This window comes from Lactuca virosa, chromosome 8, assembly GCF_052849685.1.
Source record: "Lactuca virosa cultivar CGN04683 chromosome 8, Lactuca_virosa_CGN04683_v6, whole genome shotgun sequence".
Classification (NCBI taxonomy): domain Eukaryota; kingdom Viridiplantae; phylum Streptophyta; class Magnoliopsida; order Asterales; family Asteraceae; genus Lactuca; species Lactuca virosa.
In genome coordinates, this window is record NC_136433.1 from 4,212,163 (window position 1) to 4,231,471 (window position 19,309).

The 19,309-nt window shown below is 34.0% G+C and overlaps 2 protein-coding genes across 7 annotated transcripts; one reads left to right on the plus strand and one right to left on the minus strand.

Moving 5' to 3' along the window:
- Positions 1-4,581: 4,581 nt before the first annotated feature.
- Positions 4,582-7,443, plus strand: CBSX6 (Cystathionine beta-synthase (CBS) family protein). 3 transcript variants are annotated; one of them, XM_079064638.1, is made up of 3 exons: positions 4,582-5,422; positions 5,669-5,770; positions 6,370-7,443. In XM_079064638.1, the coding sequence occupies exons 1-3, from the start codon at positions 5,076-5,078 to the stop codon at positions 7,295-7,297; spliced, it is 1,377 nt and encodes a 458-aa protein (XP_078920764.1). In that variant the 5' UTR covers positions 4,582-5,075; the 3' UTR covers positions 7,298-7,443. The 3 variants fall into 3 exon arrangements, with proteins under 3 accessions (XP_078920764.1, XP_078920765.1, XP_078920766.1); XM_079064639.1 differs by having other exon boundaries at positions 4,583-5,422; positions 5,717-5,770; XM_079064640.1 differs by lacking the exon at positions 5,669-5,770 and having other exon boundaries at positions 4,589-5,422.
- A 690-nt stretch (positions 7,444-8,133) lies between these two features.
- LOC145133908 (uncharacterized) lies at positions 8,134-12,150 on the minus strand. Of its 4 annotated transcripts, none has more exons than XM_079068855.1 (8): positions 11,604-12,148; positions 10,976-11,067; positions 10,027-10,727; positions 9,852-9,922; positions 9,292-9,381; positions 9,040-9,195; positions 8,775-8,874; positions 8,134-8,534 (listed from the first exon to the last, which is right to left on the minus strand). In XM_079068855.1, the coding sequence occupies exons 1-8, from the start codon at positions 11,973-11,975 to the stop codon at positions 8,365-8,367; spliced, it is 1,752 nt and encodes a 583-aa protein (XP_078924981.1). In that variant the 5' UTR covers positions 11,976-12,148; the 3' UTR covers positions 8,134-8,364. The 4 variants fall into 4 exon arrangements, 2 of the variants coding, with proteins under 2 accessions (XP_078924981.1, XP_078924980.1); XM_079068854.1 differs by having other exon boundaries at positions 8,775-8,877; positions 11,604-12,147; XR_013718816.1 differs by having other exon boundaries at positions 8,398-8,534; positions 9,040-9,146; positions 11,604-12,150.
- Between the last annotated feature and the right edge of the window lie 7,159 nt (positions 12,151-19,309).

Here is a 19,309-nt window from a genome sequence, read left to right on the forward strand (position 1 = left end):
TTGAGTCTTGATCGTTCTGTTCGTTCCAGAGTGAACAAACGGACCCAATGTTATTGCTTCCCAGATAAGATAGTCGTTGTCTTCAGATCCAACGACATAGTCTTCGAAGTGATGCGCCCATACTTCATAATCTTGAGTATAAAGAATGGGAACCCTTGTAGTGGATCCTATACTATTGGAGATGTTGATCGGATTGATTTGAGAGTCATCGTGAGACATGATGAGCTTTTTTTCTTTTAATCTGCTAGAACCAGACTTGTAAAGTTGAACTTAGGGTTTTATCAAACACAAGAGATACCGTCGACAAGAAGAAGACAGCTTCTATATATTGATAAAAGCGGAAATCCTAAAGGATTCTTCAAATAGAAGAGATGCGTATGTATTACACAGTCTCCTACTCTGATACCAATTGATGAGAATAAAGCGCTATAGATCGATAGATTCTAAACAGAAAAACAATATTAATCAAGTAAAGAACACAAGAATGGATCAAATGGTGTCGAATGATTAATATCTCACACCTCAGAAGAGCTCGATGAAGAACTTCGACTGTAGAGGTGTGCTAGGGTTACAATGCAAAAGCTATTAATGAGAACGATAACCTTTAAGCTATACATGCATGCAATATATATAATCTAACCCTAATGAGAATCCACGGTTGGACAGGCCCAAACCGGGTAAACAAAATAACGAGCCCAAAGACGCAACACTTAAACCCAACAAATTAGAAATATTATTATTTAATTAAGAATTAATCAGAATTTAATTAGAATTAATTTGGGATTAACTGGATTAATTAAAAATGCAAGGACCTAAGCTGTAATTGTTCAATAGTTGAACAAAAGGCATTACAGAACCTTCCTAGGGTTTGGACATTTTTGGAGGTATCTTTGAGGCATCTGGAATATTCCTTGAAGATAATTAGGAAGCCAGATAATTATCTGATTTGAAATATTATTATTTTAATCAAGTAAGGGTTATCTAGGGTTTTCCTATCAACTATAAATAGGCCTTCACCCCTTCATATTTTCGGCCATCACTTCCCTCTAAAGGATAGCCGAAATTATACATCCCCTCTCATCTCTCTTCAAGTTTCCTAGTTGCTAGGGTTTGGGTGTGAACCATCAAAGACACGAGATTTCTGGTGCTTGCTTCTAAGAGTTTTAAAGAATGATTGGTTTGATTTGTTTGCTATAACCAATCAAAAGGTATGTAACCTTCTCTTATGAATTTCAATTTCATTAGGGTTATAATAATTTTGTTAATTCAAAGTATGTTGCTTTTATGTAAAAGACATAGATCCTTTAGGTTGCATTTGCCTAAATTCTTAATGGTTAAGTATTTTCCGCTTTGTGCATTTTTGTTTTAACATATAAAACCCATCATTAACAAGTATAAACATATTCGATTTGACAAGGAAAATTTCTAGACTATTTAAAATGATTTAAACATCTGGAATCCTACACATACAAACCCTAACATACAATCAAAGACAAAATCTAAGTGCAATAGACTTGAGCTAACCAGACGTTCTGATACCACTGTTGGGTTACGAGCCTAATCAAAGACAATTTGGGACAATGGGAGCAACCATATTTTATGATCTATGGACTCGTAACAACCAGATCTAGCACAAACAATCTATGCAACTTTGTGGACTTAATAGAACAAATCATACCTTTGTGTTTTCTTTGACTTCTTAGGTCTCGCCGGTTAATCGAACTTAAGAACCCAACGTAAAGTTCCTCTCTTGTGATCGCACCCAATATGCAAAACACCAACAGTTTTGAAAGCTAACTCGAGAACCAGAAGGAATAAGACTCGATTAAACAAATTTGGTAGCAACCACGACATGATGACGAGCTCCAACTTTTCTAGGGTTTCTGAACTTGGGAGGTGAAAGATTATTTTCTCATGTACCCAAAACCGAAAACGAACACCACTTGAGATTAAACATATTTGAAAAACACTTACAAAAGCTTTAAGATATCTTACCTTGATCTAAAGTTTGAATGATCAAAGTAAAAGAAAAATGTAAGTATATTATTATGTGAGAAAGAGAGAGATCCACACTCTTTTTTCATGGAAGTGTTTGAGAGGACATAGATTTTATATTTTACACATAGGTTCGAGTTCTTACTTTAAGGAACTTATTTTTTTAGTGGATCAAAACCGAGGGTGTGCTTGACTAGACGATGTGATTTTTCCGAGTAAAGTAACATTTTGAGGTAGAGCGTGAACCACTTAAATACTCATGTTCTTGGGGTTGCTTCCATTATTTGTATTATAATCTTTATTAGGTTTATTGATTTGTAAAAGTATTGCATGCATCATATCCATTTTGCGGGCTTCTCCTGGCTTGCTTATTTCGGCTGTTATTTTGGCTCAGTTGGCTTGGTGTGGTCATTTCCTTCTCAAAAAATGTTTTTGTAACCTCCATCTTTTGTATGTATGGTTCATGATTGCTCCACATTCATTTGAAATTTTTACTCAAACTCTTTTCCATCTTTCATTGTTAAGTCCCAACCTTCAAATCCCCTTTAAATTCAACAAAAGATATACAAATAACTTTGCTCACCCAATAAACATGTAATGTTTTGAATTATAAATAAAATATATGATTTTAAGCATGTTCGTTATGCAAAAAACAAGAAAAAATATGCTAAAAATATACATAAAATGCACCTAACAATAATCGATTAAAATGACAAAATCGAAATTTTTTTCCAACAATTCTCGAAAGTCTATGGTTTATTTTGACAAAACTTCAAAAATGGTCCCTGAGGTTTTTCGAAAATCTGAAGTTTAGTCCCTAATTTATAAAAACCTCACAGATCGTCCCTGTGGTTTCAAAACTTTTAACAAATGGTCCTTTTCGCTAACTCCGTTAGCTTTTGGCCGTTAAGTGAATGACATTTCTGTCATTTCACTACCACAGGGACCATTTATGAAGTTTTGCCTTATTTAAATATATATATATATATATATATATATATATATATATATATATATATATATATATATATATTTAATTAAAGGGCCTCTCTCTCTCTCTCTCGGAAAACCCAAGCAGAAAACGGAGGTTGCTATCCTATGTTCCAACCATGTTTCTTTCTTCCTTCTCGATGACAAGTAAGCCAAACAGCCACCGATACTTGCTGTTGTTGCCTCCCTTCTTCTTCTTCTTCTTCAATTTTAATCAAGAAAACCTCCATCAGAGGTGGGGTGTTCCGGCAGTCAAGAGGGCAACAGCCCCCTCCCATTTTCCTTGTGCTTATCGTCGACTTCATAGCAACCCAAACGCCCCATCTGTTGTTGTTCTATCTCCGATCTGCCTTGCCCCTTCCCTTCGCGTTTGCTGGATGATCAGAATAGGGCCCAACGCCCTCATCCCCTTTTTTCACTTCTTTGGACTTGGAGGACTCTTCTTCACCACTGGTCATCCACATCGTCGACATAAAAACCCACAAGTCTGTTGTTTCTTCCTCGAGACCACCTCTCCTCGTAGGTCACTACAACATCTCCATCAAGAAAAGTCCCTGGACGATGAAGACCATCATCAACCTACTGTGAATCAGAGTGACCACCACCATCGGTGACATTAATCAAGGTATTGAAATCAAAAATCATTTTATGAAATCGATATGTTATAAAGATCGATGATTGTTTTAGAAATCCCGCATTTGATTTAGATTTCTATTTCATAAACAAGTTGTCAATTCCTCCTGTTTGATTTTGAATTTTGACTTTGGTTTTGATTTTGGAATCGATGGTTGCTTTGGATTTGGGTTTGGTGGATGTTGAAGACGAGGTTATGGTGGATGTTGAAGACGAGGGTGGCCCTTTTGGCTGTCGGAGACGATGATGATGAAGATGGGGATGAGAACAAAGTGAAGGAAAAACGAATCTCATATATGTGACAGTAATACTGATGATTCTTTCTTTTTTTTAGAATTAAAGTTTTTGTTCTTAACTAATATGTCAAAAGGAGAAAGAGATTAAGGAGAGATTAAGGGGAGAAAAGGATGTACACTGTTGGGGTTCCTTTTTTCTACATTTTAATGGTGGTCTGGCTTTTCTGCATTTCAATGTGAGAACGAGAACAAAATAAAGAAAGAGAGATCCCTTTAATATTAAATAGTTATATATTTTTTTATTTTTTTTAAAATAAGACAAAACTTCATAAATGGTATAGTGAAATGACAGAAATGTCATTTACTTAACGGCCAAAAGCTAACGGAGTTAGTGAAAATGAACATTTGTTAAAAGTTTTGAAACCACATGGACATCTGTGAGGTTTTTATAAATTAAGGACTAAAGTTCAGATTTTCGAAAATCACAGTGACTATTTTTGAAGTTTTGTGGTTAATTTTATATTAATGCGGATGCTTAGTCGTGTGCAACCACTACTTATTCAAAATCTTAACACTTGAAATTAAAGTCTAATGATGTAAATTGAGACCTTACATAGTATACTTATGAGCTTATTAAACTGCAATTATTATGCTTAATTATAGACGAAGGGTCAATGATGCTCAATAATTTGTTTCATAGGGTATGAGTTGGTTGCAAAATTCAATTTTGGATCTTATACCACTCTGTCTTTATTGTCATAATTCCATGATTGATGCTGATATATGTTGTCATCCCCTCCCTCTGCTCACTCAACCTTATCATTCTTGAAACCCCAGAAGCAAAAACGATCCACCGAGTGTAGATCTCTCACAAAATTCGACCTTTTCATGGGCTTTCTTCTTCAACCAACTCCTGCTACTCCATGGACAATTCGTTCTCTTACTCTCACTTCATCTCCTCTTCTTTGAAGCCACTTCTTAAATTACCCATCACTCGTTTCCACCTTCTTCTTATCTTCCTGCATACCCTTTTATAACTCCTTGCTTTTAGTCGCAGTCAGTCAAACCTCGAAATTGAAGCGGTGTTCTTGTTTTGCAACTTCGATTTTCACCCAAAACGATCAATTCCCAAAACGGGGCTGCTTTTTCGCTTATCATCAGTAGTCAACCCATCAATTGACTATTCAAATCTCCAAAACCGATCAATTGCAAATCAAGTAAATGGCATCGGTGTTTTTGTATCATGTGGTGGGGGATCTGACGGTGGGGAAGCCGGAGCTGGTTGAGTTCACCGAGAATGAGACGCTCGAGGCTGCGATTAAGGCAATCGGAGAGTCGACAGAGTGCGGGATAGCAATTTGGAAGAGGAGGTCGGTGCAGAAGGGTTTAATTGAGAACGCAGAGATGAGGCATCAGAGATTTGTGGGTATCTTAAACCCGCTCGATATCGTTGCTTTCTTGGCAAGAGATGATTGTTTGAATGATCAAGAGAAAGCTCTGAAGACGCCTGTTTCTGAGGTGGTTGTTCCTGACAATACTTTGATGAAGGAAGTTGATCCTGGCACAAGGTTAGCTTTCATCTTGTTTTTATATAGATTAAAGCGATGAACTTGACATCAAACCCTAAAACACTCGATTTATCATTATCAATCTGTTGTCTTCATCTTTCGATTGTTCTTGTGTATGAACTTTTTTTTTTTCGAAAGAGTTCTGTGTATGAATCAACAAGTTTTTGGTCTTTCTTTAGGAGCATAAGATCTGAGATTTAATAATATGATAAGTTCAATATTTTATATGATTTTACATGAATTCAGATGTTATGATCATAGACATTCACATTGTTTTTACAAGCTGTTAATCAGTAGCCATATGCGGATCTGTTTGGAGTTCAATATAGAATCGTACACAGTTTCCAGGTACCAATACTTACTCCGTTAAGAAAAGGGTTACTTTTTGATTCAACATATTCAAATCTACTACTTTTCCAATAAGACATAGATTCTTCTAGCTTTTGGGATAAAAGGTTGGTTGTTGATGTTGATGTAAAGAGAATGATTCTTGTCAATTTAGAAGATTATAATGCATATGCAACCGCCAACCGGTACTAAATTTATCATCAATTTTAGGATTTGCATACATGTGCTCTCTTGTATCCATTCCGTTAGATTCCTTCTATAAGAAGAGACCATGGTTGTCAATTTGGCATACATAAAAAGCACAACGTAGTTTCATCATTTTATCAATGTTTAAATGCAAGAAATGGCAATGTACTTTCTTAGATTTATTTATTGTATCTTATTTTCGTTTTTTTCTCTAATTCCAACATTGTATTTTGAAAAATCTATCAAATTATGTCATGCGAATGCGAATGCAAATGCAAATGCAAAGCAATTTTCCTTCTATAATTGGGTGGATTATTTAAAGTATAATGTTTCAATAAGAAAAAAAAAATCTGAAAGTACAATGCTATTGAAAGCAAATATTGAACTCATTTTTTTTGTTTTTAATGTTTTAGATTAATAGACGCATTGGAGATAATGAAGCAAGGTGTCCGGCGACTTCTGGTTCCAAAATCCATAGGATGGCGAGGGATGAGCAAACGCTTCTCAATTCTGTACAACGGAAAATGGCTCAAAAACATCGACAGTAACCCCAACATCACCATCCCCAATATCAACAACCGCCCTTCATCTTCATCTTCAACCCCCACACCCACCGCCCTCCGCCGCGACAAATACTGCTGCCTTTCACGAGAAGACGTCATCCGCTTCCTAATTGGTTGTCTCGGAGCCCTAGCCCCTCTTCCTCTCTCCTCAATTTCATCTCTCGGCGCGATAAACCCTAATTACTGCTCAATCGACGCATCATGTCCCGCAATCGAAGCATCCCGTCAGATCCCTCGCGAACCAAGCGCGTTTGCAGTTGTGGACCGCACTCCCGACGGCCAACACACGATTCTTGGAGAGATTTCCGCTTCCAAACTATGGAAATGCGATTATTTAGCCGCCGCGTGGGCCCTTGCTAATCTTTCCGCAGGTCAGTTTGTTATGGGGGTCGAAGATAATTTGTCTTCAAGGTCGCTTCCTGATATGGTTCTGGCGGGAACAAATGGCGGGAGTTTAGTGAATGGAGGCGGAGCGCGGCCGCTGAGACAGAGGACGTTTAGTAGCAGGAGTGTTGGGTTTTTTAACAGTAACCCTTCGAGTCACAGTTTTGGGGATAACCGGAGTATGTATAGAGGTCGGAGTGTGCCTTTGACATGTAAAGCCACGAGCTCGTTGGCGGCAGTTATGGCGCAGATGTTGTCTCATCGGGCGACTCATGTTTGGGTGACGGATGCCGAGAACGAGGAAGTCCTGGTTGGCCTGGTTGGATATGCCGACATCTTAGCTGTTGTCACTCGACCCCGCGGTGCCCCTATTACAGAGCCTCAATCCACTTAGAAACAATAACCTACTTAATTTAATGGAGAATGTTTGGTTTTGGTTTTGGTTTTGGTTTGGTTGCATTTGTGTATGTACATGTTTAATACATGAACCCATGAATTTGGATCTTTTTTGTCATATTTAATGGTTTTGATCCCTTCAAATTCTTTGTGATGTTGATTTGTATTTCTTAATGTTTTTTTTTTTTAATTAGTTTTAGTCATATAGGTCGATTATAACCGGTCCTCCCAAGAAAAGCTTGTCTGATCATGGACTCTGTTTATCAGGGAACAACATATATAATATGATGTGGGGATACTTATATATGATTGTTTTTTTTTTTCCTTTTAAATGATGTAATGGGTTAAGTAAAAAAAAATATTGGCTTAATGTATTAATACATCAACCATTTACCCACTCACCATTTCTTCTATTTATCTCTCTCTCTCAACTCCTTTCATATTAGAATTGATAAATATTGTTAATATTAATGAATATTGTGACTTTTGTGGAATGAAAGGGAATATGGTCATTTAGTTTAATTCAAGATGGCTTATTTGGTCTTAGATATTTTATAACATTTTATACACATCACTACCCATTCAGCCACTTTACATATAGTACATGATTTAATGAGGAAAAAAGATGAACCCTTTACAAGGAAAGAAGAACACTCAAGTAACCATCAATTCATCTTTGAACGTTTAAAACACAAAATAATCGACCGACCAACAACTTATGACTATAAACATGACATCTGTAGGTCGTATACACGTTGGATGTGTCACATAAGCAACAGATGGTTGAAACCGAAAAGCATAGTCAAGAAGATACTAACTATATGCAGAGTGTAATTTTTCATGAGAAATTATGAAATGGATGAATAAATGAACATGACACGTAGAAGAATAACCACGCCCATATCTATTACCTAACATATACAATGAAAGAATTAGCACACCACATACCTACATCGTCCTTACAAACCATACACATTCTGCATTACCCCCCCTAGAATTTACATATACAAAACCCTAACAATACAAACCAAGCTTATTTTAAAAGCATGGAGTGCTAAACTTATGCTATTGGTGTCTCTGATCCGATGAAGATGCAGCAGAAGCCTTTGATGTTAAAGCATTGATCATGGATCGAGTTGTAACCAGCTTGTCTCGAAGCATCACGTTGTATTCATACAGATTTTTGAGGTTTTTATGGATTTCTTGAATGCTGATTTCAGAACCAGGCATGATTTCTGCCAACACAAAGACACAGAATCAATGAAGTGATACAATTTACAAGTCCATTTGGCTTCGATTGGACTGGGACTTAGACTAATGTCAATGGGACAAAAAGATGAAACGAAGTGGGACAGTTGGTCTCTCGTCTTTGCAAAAGACATTCTGACCCTCATAATACATAAAAAAAATTGCCCTAGCCATAAAGACATGTCGTGTCTTAACTCGGAAGGGTAATTTGGTCATTTGAATTTTACCTAATGATGGTGGCAAAGGTATATCATGTTGAGGCGTATCTGAATGCATGCTGCTACTATTTCTGTTATTTTCCTCTTTGCAATTCACATCATGTACCACCTGCTGCAGATGAGAGAAGAAGACAATTACTTCATGTTCTATGACTTGTGTATCAAAAAAAAAAAAAAAAAAAGTTGGTTGCCTTAAAATGGAAATGGTTGCCATTACAATTTACAAAAACAATGTATATATTACTATTACAATCTATGACTTGTAACTTCATACCTTCTCTTTAGTAGTGTTGAAACTGATATTATCCATTGTTGTTTGTTTCCTTCTCTTTGGAACTGCAAAACAATTGCAACATTCCTTTTCCACAAAAGCTTTGTCTTCTGAAGGCAATATTCCAGGGCCCCACGTAAAACTTACATACTTTCTCAACTAGTTTTGATAATTAAAGAAATATTGAAATTCGGTTGATAATCAATCACATTCAACAGTCTAAATATAAAAGAAGAAATTATTAAGACAAAATACCTTATTCCATCGTTCTTGGGCTTTCCGGCGATTTCTAATACTTCTCATCACTCTATCCTCACTACGGAACCTCTTGAATCTATACTCAAACTAAACGGGACAAAACAAATTAGGATCTGGTTTACTTTATTTTATTCAAACTTGAAATGACATGCTATCACTTTATATTTTCAAAAGTTTCGGTCCTTGAGTAGCTGATTTTTGCAATTTTGGGCGTTTTTGGTCCCTATTCCAAGTAAATAACTATATTTTTTGGACCAACATTGCAAAAATCACCTATAATTAGGGACCAAAATAGTCATTTTACTTGGAACCAAGATTCTCAAATAAGGACCAAAATTGCAAGAGAAAACTTTTTGGGATCACAACCACTATACACGGGGACAAAAAATGTAAATTTCTATATTTTCAGATTAAAACAAACCCAAGTACGTATCCGGTTCTATTTTAGGTTTCCATTATTATCTATTTTCCGTTTCCATTGTTACTGCAAATGAAATGTTTGTTAAAATATGGAAAGAACAAGGATTAATTTTTTGGAAAAGGAATAAGAAGCATACTTGCACCATAAGGTAGAAAAATATGACAATACTAATGCAATACAAGCCGCCAACATCAGCAAGAAACCCCACTGCATTCTTCGAAAAATAACATACGTTAGACATATCCTTCGAGCAAATATCTAATCAAAAAATTGCAAGCATGACAAAAGGGCAAAAAAGTAATATTACTCACCAGGCCCAAGAGTGCTTTGATTGTCGATTTCCACAATGTAGGACGAAAGGTAATTGACATATAATGTCATATTCACGAGCCCATCTGCAGGCCTCTGTAATGAGGCCTGCAGCTGGTTCGTCTCAGAATGAGACGAACCAGGAAGGAAGTCATGAAAAAGAGGTTGTATGAGTTTAAGATCGTGTTTAGTCCGGTATATTCTCGGAAACAAATTAAATTGCAAAATATTCGGATCTCTCCCTCTATATGTCACAAACTTTGCACTATTTGTACTTCCATTCTTCAAAGCCCCACTTACAAAACTCACATGCTTTTTGTGACGCGGGTCTCTTGCGCTCAGCTTAAACTCAAAACCAACCGCCATTGCAGGCATATTTGGGAGGTCAACAAATTGCCATGAGATGTATAAATTGTCACGAAGGAGTTGACAATCGTTGCATTTTAGAGATATTGTGGGGCCCGTTGTGGTGTTTTCGCAGGTGAAGTTGACCAAAGTGGAAAGAGGGGCGGTTCGGTAATTAATAAAACCGGGGTTCCCAGTGACCAAAGTGGAAAGTCCTTGTAGATTTGAGCAGGTCATGGTGGAAATGGTGGTTATGTTGAATTCCATGTCGTTGTGGAATGATGCTAAGTCGGGTGCATTTGTTGCGATCACACTGTGCACCTCAACGGTTCTCATTGATATGATTTGGTATAGTAATCTGTGATTGGAAGACACAGAAAAAAAAAAAGTTAGGTAAGTTATACATGGGTGTTTCTTTCTCAACGACTTAATAGAGAAAGTCAGAGAGGAGACTTTCCCCATCAAGTCCTAACTTTTTTACAAATTTGACACTTTACCCATAAAGTGGTTAATGGGAAAAAAGAACATGATTGTTTTGTATTTGAGCATAAGAAAGGTGTGAAAGGTAGTGGTGTGGTTTAGTTATGAAAATTATCGGTCACTCACGCAGCAAACAGACCAATAAAAAGAATCCAGCTTGCAATCGAGAAAGTTCCACCAAGTTCTGTTTTTCGCTTCTTGACAACTTTTTGATCATCCTACACAAATCATATAAAGAATAATGTATAACAATGTTCCAAGAAAAAAAAAATACAAGATGAAAAAATGATAGGATAATCATAAAGAAGATGCTGATTAGATTTTAATTTATTTCTATCTACCAAGATTTTTCCTTCCCAAATTCCCAATCTCTACATGCAATTTCCTAATCAAAAGAAGGATACCCTTTTTAGTTCAGGTGATTAACATGTGATTTACAGCCTCACTAATCATAAGAACATATGAATAACCTAATAGAAAACAAGAATGCATCAAGATTTAAGATTCTGATGGCTAGAAAGTCTCAAAAGCAATATATTTTGGGTCAAATCCAAATTGAAATTTAACATATTGTTTAAGACTTTAAGTTACTTATCTACATCATTTTTCTATTTACGTAATCTTTATATGGATACATAATGAAATTATTCACAAATTTTGACTGTATTTAATACTTGGCTAATTTTGACTCTTGAAAGTCAAAAGATGGAAGTAAATCTAAATCCAACATTCAACAATGAGTCAAAAAAAGTACCAGCCAATGGCGAGTAGCAAAGGATACATCCAGTCTGCTAATCCACCATCTGATCTGAAACCAAAGCGTTGTTCCATCACCGAGCTTCCCAAATCGCACAAAGAAGCAAAATACGAGCCACGAAGCAAGTAACACAAGGGTAGTCTCAAGAAACACAGCTTGAGATTGTGTGAATTTCTTAATTGTGTCAAATGAGAAGAGGTTAGCAGGGATGTTGATTGAATAGTCAACTCCAGAACCCACCAAGAACTCGTCGGCACCGGAGGAGGTCGCCGGAGAGCAGGTGTTATCGGTGGTGTTGTAAAAGTAACCTGGATTGCAGGCGCATAAAGTGGTGTTGTATCTGAAGAAATTATTGCTTGGACACTGCATTCTTTGAAATTATGTTTGTGGGTATTCTGACAACTCGAAAATCAAGATCTTTTAGGGTCTGATCTTGTGAATCTTTTGATTCTTGGTGACCAAGACCAAGAGGCAAGACTCAAGAGGTGAATGACCAAATCAAGGAATCCTTGCGTGTTTGGACAGTACAACAATTGGTGCGTTCCGGATTCTTAGCCCAGAACCATCATCCAACCCAAAATTGTTATTTTATTAATCATAAATAAACAGTTTTCCATATTTATAAAAAATAAAAAAATAAAAAAAAAATTGATAAATCTCTAAATATTATTAAAAGTGAACCTTAAATTCCAACCTAAAACAATCGGGACCGTTATTTGCATATCAATCCTATATTCTCCACCCTTGGATTATTTGCTGACATCATGCTTGACCAGGTATTGGTCAAACACGGTTACGTATTTGTATTCCTTCGTTCGTCTCTCTCTCTCTCTCTCTCTCTCTCTCTCTCTCTCTCTCTCTCTCTCTCTCTCTCTCTCTCTCTCTCTCTCTCTCTCTCTCTCTCTCCAATCATAACTAAAGAAACAAAGAAACCATTCCCGTCTACTTCAATCTTCTTCATCAATCTCATATTTTAGGGTTTCATGTAGTAATATTCTTCTGTTCTTCAAGGAGTCTAGCAATTTGTTGGTGAGTTTTCATTTTTATTCTTTAATGTAGTTTTGTGATTGATTACTCCATGTGTGATCTATCGTTTTTGAAACTTTCGTTACAATGCATCTGTTGAGATGTTTAATTTTGTGACGAGGCTTGTGTTTTGATAATTGCATCAATTGAACAGCTAACACAGGGAATCAGGGATGATGGTTTTATTATTGACCGAATGTTATTACATATATGTAATCGGCCATTTGTTAAATTTCTATGGTTTGACCTGCGATTAGGATTGTACATGATCGATTCAAATTGGAGAATGAATCGATGGCCCAACATTTGGATTCTAGTTGATGTGTTGTACAACTAAACTTATTTCACCATTTTAAAGAATTGACAGTTATACACATTAACCTAATAAATCCCTTGATACGTTTTTTTTTAATTTGCAAATCATTGACAAACAAATAATTGAAGCCACTGTTGATATGTTATGTTGCATCATTCTGTGTTTTAGGTTTCAGAGAAACAGTTTGTTGGATCAAATGGCTCCCAGTGCTCTTCAAATGTTTGACACAGGTTTACATTACCTTCGATTCTGTAGCAGATGCAGCCTCAAACACCGGTGAGAGAAATCTTGATCCCTTCATTAGATAACATATGTTATGAAGGTTCAAGTCTAACAATACTACCATCTGAAGTATCAGGTCTCCAACTCCAAGTTATTAGTAGCAGCATGAAAAGTTTGAGGACTTCCTCAACATTGATTGCTTCCCAAAATGCCCTTGCAAATAATATTTCAGAAGCTACCATGCTTCCCATGGTCAAACAGACCGTTTGGCTGCTAAAAAGTGCACATGATGAATTGGAATGTTTTAGGAGCTTCTTTGACATGGGAGAGATGTATTATTGGAAGAGATTCAAGATTCAAGGAGCCAACTTCACCAAATTTGTGTAAAAACAAACTCCTGTCTTGCAAATAACTTTTCCAATTCCATCTGAAACCAATGAAGCTTGCTCTCTATCCACACACAATCCCAGAGTCAACTATGCAGAGTGCCGAACAAAATTTTGAATAAGAGAAAATCCGGCTCAATGAAGAAGAGAAGAAGTTGTTGCTGCCAGTACAGTACAGGTCAGTTTCCTGTTCGCTTTTTTTTTTTTTTTTTTTTTTGCTTTTGTTGTTATCACACTCTGGTTCTATAATAAGTTTATATGTTGTTGAATTAATTTTGAATATCTAACAGCCATATCACATCAACTCCTCCCAGTGGTTGGATATAACAGTCTGATCCATATGCTATTGTATCTTTCACCTTACCTAGGTTCAGTTGTCATTCGTGAACTATGTTATGTGCTAGGCGCAAATTAGTAGCTAGCGAGTTACATATACATGGTATATGAGTCATAGGTGAAGATGATTTGTGATTATTTAAGTTCAGATGATAATGATAGTGATATATTGACAAACAAATAATGCATGATATTAAACTATTCTTTAGGTTTATTTGCATCCCATGATTCGCAATGTACATGGGCGGAAAATGTCGAAATCTTTGGGCAATGTGGTAGATCCTATACAACATACTACTTTGAAAAATAAAAAATTATCAAAGTACTTTCTTTAATGTATTCATTAAAATATCATACTATAAATGCAAGTTGGTAAATAAACAAATAATTGAAATAAGTTGTTATTCTTGCATTTAGCTATTCATGAATTATTTCTATCACATTTATGACATTTAAGAATTATATATACCGTAATGGGCATAAATATAAAAAGGTTTAAATTTTTTTAATTGTGACAGGGATAGAGGGTGGTGGACCAACTTAAAGTGCTTCAGCATTGGCAGCCTTGAACTCTGCTTTTAAACCATATTCGGTGGAAATAAAGTAGGTTGTTATGTATCCAACATTTTTTTGGTGTTATTTCTTTATAAAGTACGATGTTCTTATTTGTATTTTTTCCTTTTACAAAATGATCTCAACAAAAAATAGGTAACTGGATGAAATGGTCATAAATTTGAGCAGTTTGAAACAGGAAGACAAATTGGTCATAATTTTCAACAGTGGAAGCAAGGCAAAGTAGGATGTTATAAAGACTCTTTTGCTGCCACTTGAAAATTATAGCATTATAGCTACCACTTGAAAAATTGTTTTATACATGCTAAAAAAATATTGCTATAAAGAGTCTTACATTAAAAAAATGTCCAACGGTTGAAGCAAGGGAAAGTAGGATGGTATAAAGAGTGATGTTGAACCATTTCTGTAATTTTTGTTACAGATGAAGTATTTATCTAATTTTTTTATTACATAGGGACCATCTTAAACGGTGCTAAATTTTCATTGTATGGATCAATAGGATACATCCGAAGTCCCGTTTGAATTGCTTCATAAATTGATTGATTCAGGGTATGATGTTTGAGATAAAAATAGAGTGCTTAAATCAATAAAATTGAATAAACGAACTATAACAAGTTTTATTTGCTACAAGATGAACTAAGAAGGCAAGTTTGATCAATTTTTTTACATTAATAACTATTTTTCCAGTTACGTTACCCTTCTCCCTTATTCTCTGTATTTATTTTACAATTTACAATTTCCTATGTCCCTTATTCTCCGTATCTATTTTGCTTTCTCACAATTGCATCTGTGTTGAGTTTTAATTTTGAAATTTTGCATATTTATGAACATGTACTAAGGGACGTATGAGCAATATTTCAGCTAATTACAGCACTGACCCAACTGCATATTTGTTAATGGCATTATTATTGCTAAATGACCCAACTGCATATTTGTTACCATATATATATATTACTTCATGGTAAAAACCATGATTGTGGTTCTTGATTAACATAATAACCAACAATGATGTTTGCATATGCTAATTTTTGTGTGCATTGTCTCAAAATCCTAATAACTTCCTCAAGGGCATTAAATGGTAAAATTGTCATCTATTCTTAAGTTCAATGCTCATTGTTTGTGCGTTGCTTGTGGTGATGAATGTTGTTTCTATAGGTGGGTCGGATGGTTCGTGGTTTCTGACGAGCTCTGATAACAATACTCATACTCTTACTTTATTCACATCGTAAGTAACTTCTATTATCAATTCTCCCTTTAATTAAATTTATGTTGTTTTTGTGTTTTCTGAATAAAAATTACAAGTAATAATTATTCAACAAAGGTAGAAACATTTGTATGCAATTGAAATCATTCTGTTTTTCTTTTACAGACTAGATTATGAGAACTGTACAGATGAAAAGTCTTGGTCTTCAATTGCTTTTTAAGGTTAGTTTTTCTTTCACTGCCTTAAACTAATTAAAATTATCCTAAATTAGCATGAGTAAATGATAAATAATCAATCGCATGGAAAAAATTATACCCAAAGAATGATTAATGTTTTCATAAGAATTTTGATATTGACATTAGTTTGACATCAAGAGTGGAAGATATTAGTCTAGCTGTCAAAACTTGATAATGACCATTTTACCCTTCAACCAAAACTTAGAAAGAATAATGTACCATAGGGACCAAGTTTATCATTTTCTCTTATCTCTTAATTAAAGTTTATAATATTTCTAATTTGATCTTTTTTTTTTGAAGGCCTGTTGGTTTTATTTTTCAGATCTCCTTCTAACAAGTTTTATCCTCCAAATCTCCAGTGTTGGGTGTTGCTGATTGTTCTATTTTTTTTACATCAAAATACAAAGCCCTAGATTTTTTTTCCATTCGATCTCTCTTGAAAAAGGGCATTAGGTGACATGCCATTACCTTTCCTCCTTAGAATTGTTAGTTTCTTGGTCTTTTGTTTTATATTAATATAATCGTTTTAATGAATTTGTTTTAATGTAGTGTAAAATGAGGAAGAGCATCAATAAATGGAAGCTACGAAGGAGAAGAATAATAAATATTTTAGTAAAAAATGACCCTATAGCATAAATTCCAATAATTTCGGTTTTCAAGGTTGCTTACCATAAGTGTGGTTTTGCTTCAACTTAATTAAGTATTGATTAAAAGAATTACTAACATGATGAAGTCTGATTATGTTGAAATTTAGAGCTAAAAATCGTGCCTTCATTAAATGACAACCATTGCACATAGAATTGTAGAAGTTCGGGCAATAGTTGAATCGGTGCATAATAAACCTAATGCAGCCTATGGTTATATTGATGAGTGACCCTGTGTTCTTGGATGTTGTAGGTAACGGGATGTAAGATTTTAGAGGTAGCATAAACAAGATTATTATGGAAGATGGGATTTTTTGGTTGTTTTGAACCACATTTCTTGGGAAAAATTATGTTTATGATTTGCCATAGCTAAATTATAGTGTTTTTGTTTCAGTATTTCAATAAAGATTAAATAAATTTACGTTGGATTTTTATGTAGGTTTTACATTAAAAGTTAATATGAAATCTATTGTACAGAAAAACATATTATATTTTAGAACTCGATATGTTTAATATTTTGAGATTCGATTGTATAATATTTTTTATGTGTATACAAGAGATGACCATATTATATTTTAGAACTCGATATGTTTAATATTTTGAGATTCGATTGTATAATATTTTTTATGTGTATACAAGAGATGACCTTTTTTGTGAGTGACTTAATCTATTTCTAACCAATCGAAGGTGTGTTGCATCATAGTTAACTTTCAAAAAAAATAATAGCAAAATAATTACCTTTCAATCCAATAACAAAAATGAACTTATCTTTTTTACAAATAATAACATTCTTGTCTTTTTACCAAACAATAGCAACATATTTTTCTTTTCAACCAATAATAGCAACATATTTACATTTTAATCCAATAAATAGCATTGAAGTTATCTATTGTTACAAAAAATAAAAGCATGCTTAACTTTTTAAAAAATAATAGAAACATACTTTTCTTATGAACCAATAAAAGCAACATACTTATATTTTTATCTAATCATAGCATCATATTTATATTTTCAAGTAACTATTGTTTATTTGACACCATATAATGCATCATCAATTGTATAGATAATTATGTTATACAAATAAATTGTCAATTTATATTTTCAAGTAACAATCGATTCAATCTATTGCACTTTGTTATGACTTTTATCAATGTGATAAGATTCTAATAAATTGTCAATTTCTTGATCTTTTAGAAAAAGATGTTCTAACTGGATTACCATCTATAAAGAGGTCCTTCAACAACTATATATATTTATCGATTTCAATATATTTTTTACACATTTCAATAATACCAATAACCCTGGTTTTTTTTATAATTATTTTGCAATATCTATATACATTTGTATTTTATGTATGCATTCCCCGCGTTTAACGCGGGTCATAATCTAGTTTCATACTGCAAGTAAAAATGATAAACTCTATTGTAATGAGAAAATCCAAACACTTTTCTTCAATAATAATAATAATAATAATAATAATAATAATAAAACACTTGTCTACGATAATAAAAAAAAGTGAAAATAAAATAACAATAATTTGCAAACGAGTTCAAATTTTGTAATGGGAAAATTCATACACTTATCTTCAATAGACTCTATTGACCTTATTATAAGGATTAATTTTCCATGTCTAAAATTTAACGTATATAACCCGGCTTTGTGTATAAAATTTGGAAAATAAATAACCCAAAGTACCCACAATATGAGCTATTTGAAAAGGTCATTTGGTTAAATAAACTGTGGAATTAAAAAAATTATTGTGAGAGTATTTCGTCCTATTTTAGTACTTTTGTAAATTTACCAGCTTAATAGATAGAGCTTTTTTTATATTGTAATAGTATTTTATTTATTTATTATATAAATTGATATTGGTAGAACTCATAAACAAGCTTTGTGAAAGAACTTGGTTATGCTCGTAGGCTTTTTGGGTTGTTTGATACGATGATATAACATGACATCAATAAATTAATTGAAAAAACTCGTCTATTATAAATGTTTATGTATTGTATCTTTTTAAATAATTATAGACTTTTTCGATTAAATAATTTAATATTTATTTATGATAAAAAAAAATGTACGATTAGTTCAATACCGGCGGATAGAAAGTTGTAGAAAAAAGTAACACGAGTCCACAACGAAAAAAGGACAAAATAATGTGACTGAAAATGTTGACGTAATCTGCATCCACGTGGCAATTATTGTTGAATGCCATGCTCTTCTTGCTTCTTTCGTTCTAATATTGAGGTGCAACCCCAGTACAAGTCTCCATGGATTTTTTATAAATATATAATTTTGACTAGATATAAAGTATATATAGGCATATATTTTGTAATGTGAAGGAATCAAATAGGAACAAACAATGTATAGTATTGACTACTGACTAGATAAAATAAAAGTGATCAAAAAGTAATAGTTTAGACCAAAGGGTGTAGTTAAGGGTTGTCTTAGTTAGCCTTTCAAAAAAGCAAGTGGTAGTTTAGAAGGGTTTATAATTAATAGATATATTCAGTAGTTAATCGAATGTGAAATACGATTTTTACTAAACATGTAATAAAAAACTATCAAAAGTTATTAATTTCAAGTAACAGTTAGTTAGGAAGAAAAAGGTAAAGGTATGTATAAAAACTTGTTGAAAAGAAAAGATTCAACATGAAGATCAACCGGCAAGCTCCAGCCACTTTATTCTTCCAAAACACTAATTTAAGCATCTCAAACTTATGTAACCAGTGCCAAAACAAAAACACAAGTCCCCAAACAAGA

Excerpts from the sequence above, each read along its gene's own strand:
- CBSX6 (XM_079064638.1), top strand. The coding sequence starts at position 5,076 with ATGGCATCGGTGTTTTTGTATCATGTGGTGGGGGATCTGACGGTGGGG. Across the intron at positions 5,423-5,668 it reads GAAGTTGATCCTGGCACAAG|ATGTTATGATCATAGACATT; the intron begins GTTAGCTTTCAT and ends ACATGAATTCAG. Across the intron at positions 5,771-6,369 it reads GAATCGTACACAGTTTCCAG|ATTAATAGACGCATTGGAGA; the intron begins GTACCAATACTT and ends TTAATGTTTTAG.
- LOC145133908 (XM_079068854.1), bottom strand. The coding sequence starts at position 11,975 with ATGCAGTGTCCAAGCAATAATTTCTTCAGATACAACACCACTTTATGC. Across the intron at positions 10,728-10,975 it reads TTTATTGGTCTGTTTGCTGC|ATTACTATACCAAATCATAT; the intron begins GTGAGTGACCGA and ends TTCCAATCACAG. Across the intron at positions 8,535-8,774 it reads ACCTTTGCCACCATCATTAG|AAATCATGCCTGGTTCTGAA; the intron begins GTAAAATTCAAA and ends TTGTGTTGGCAG.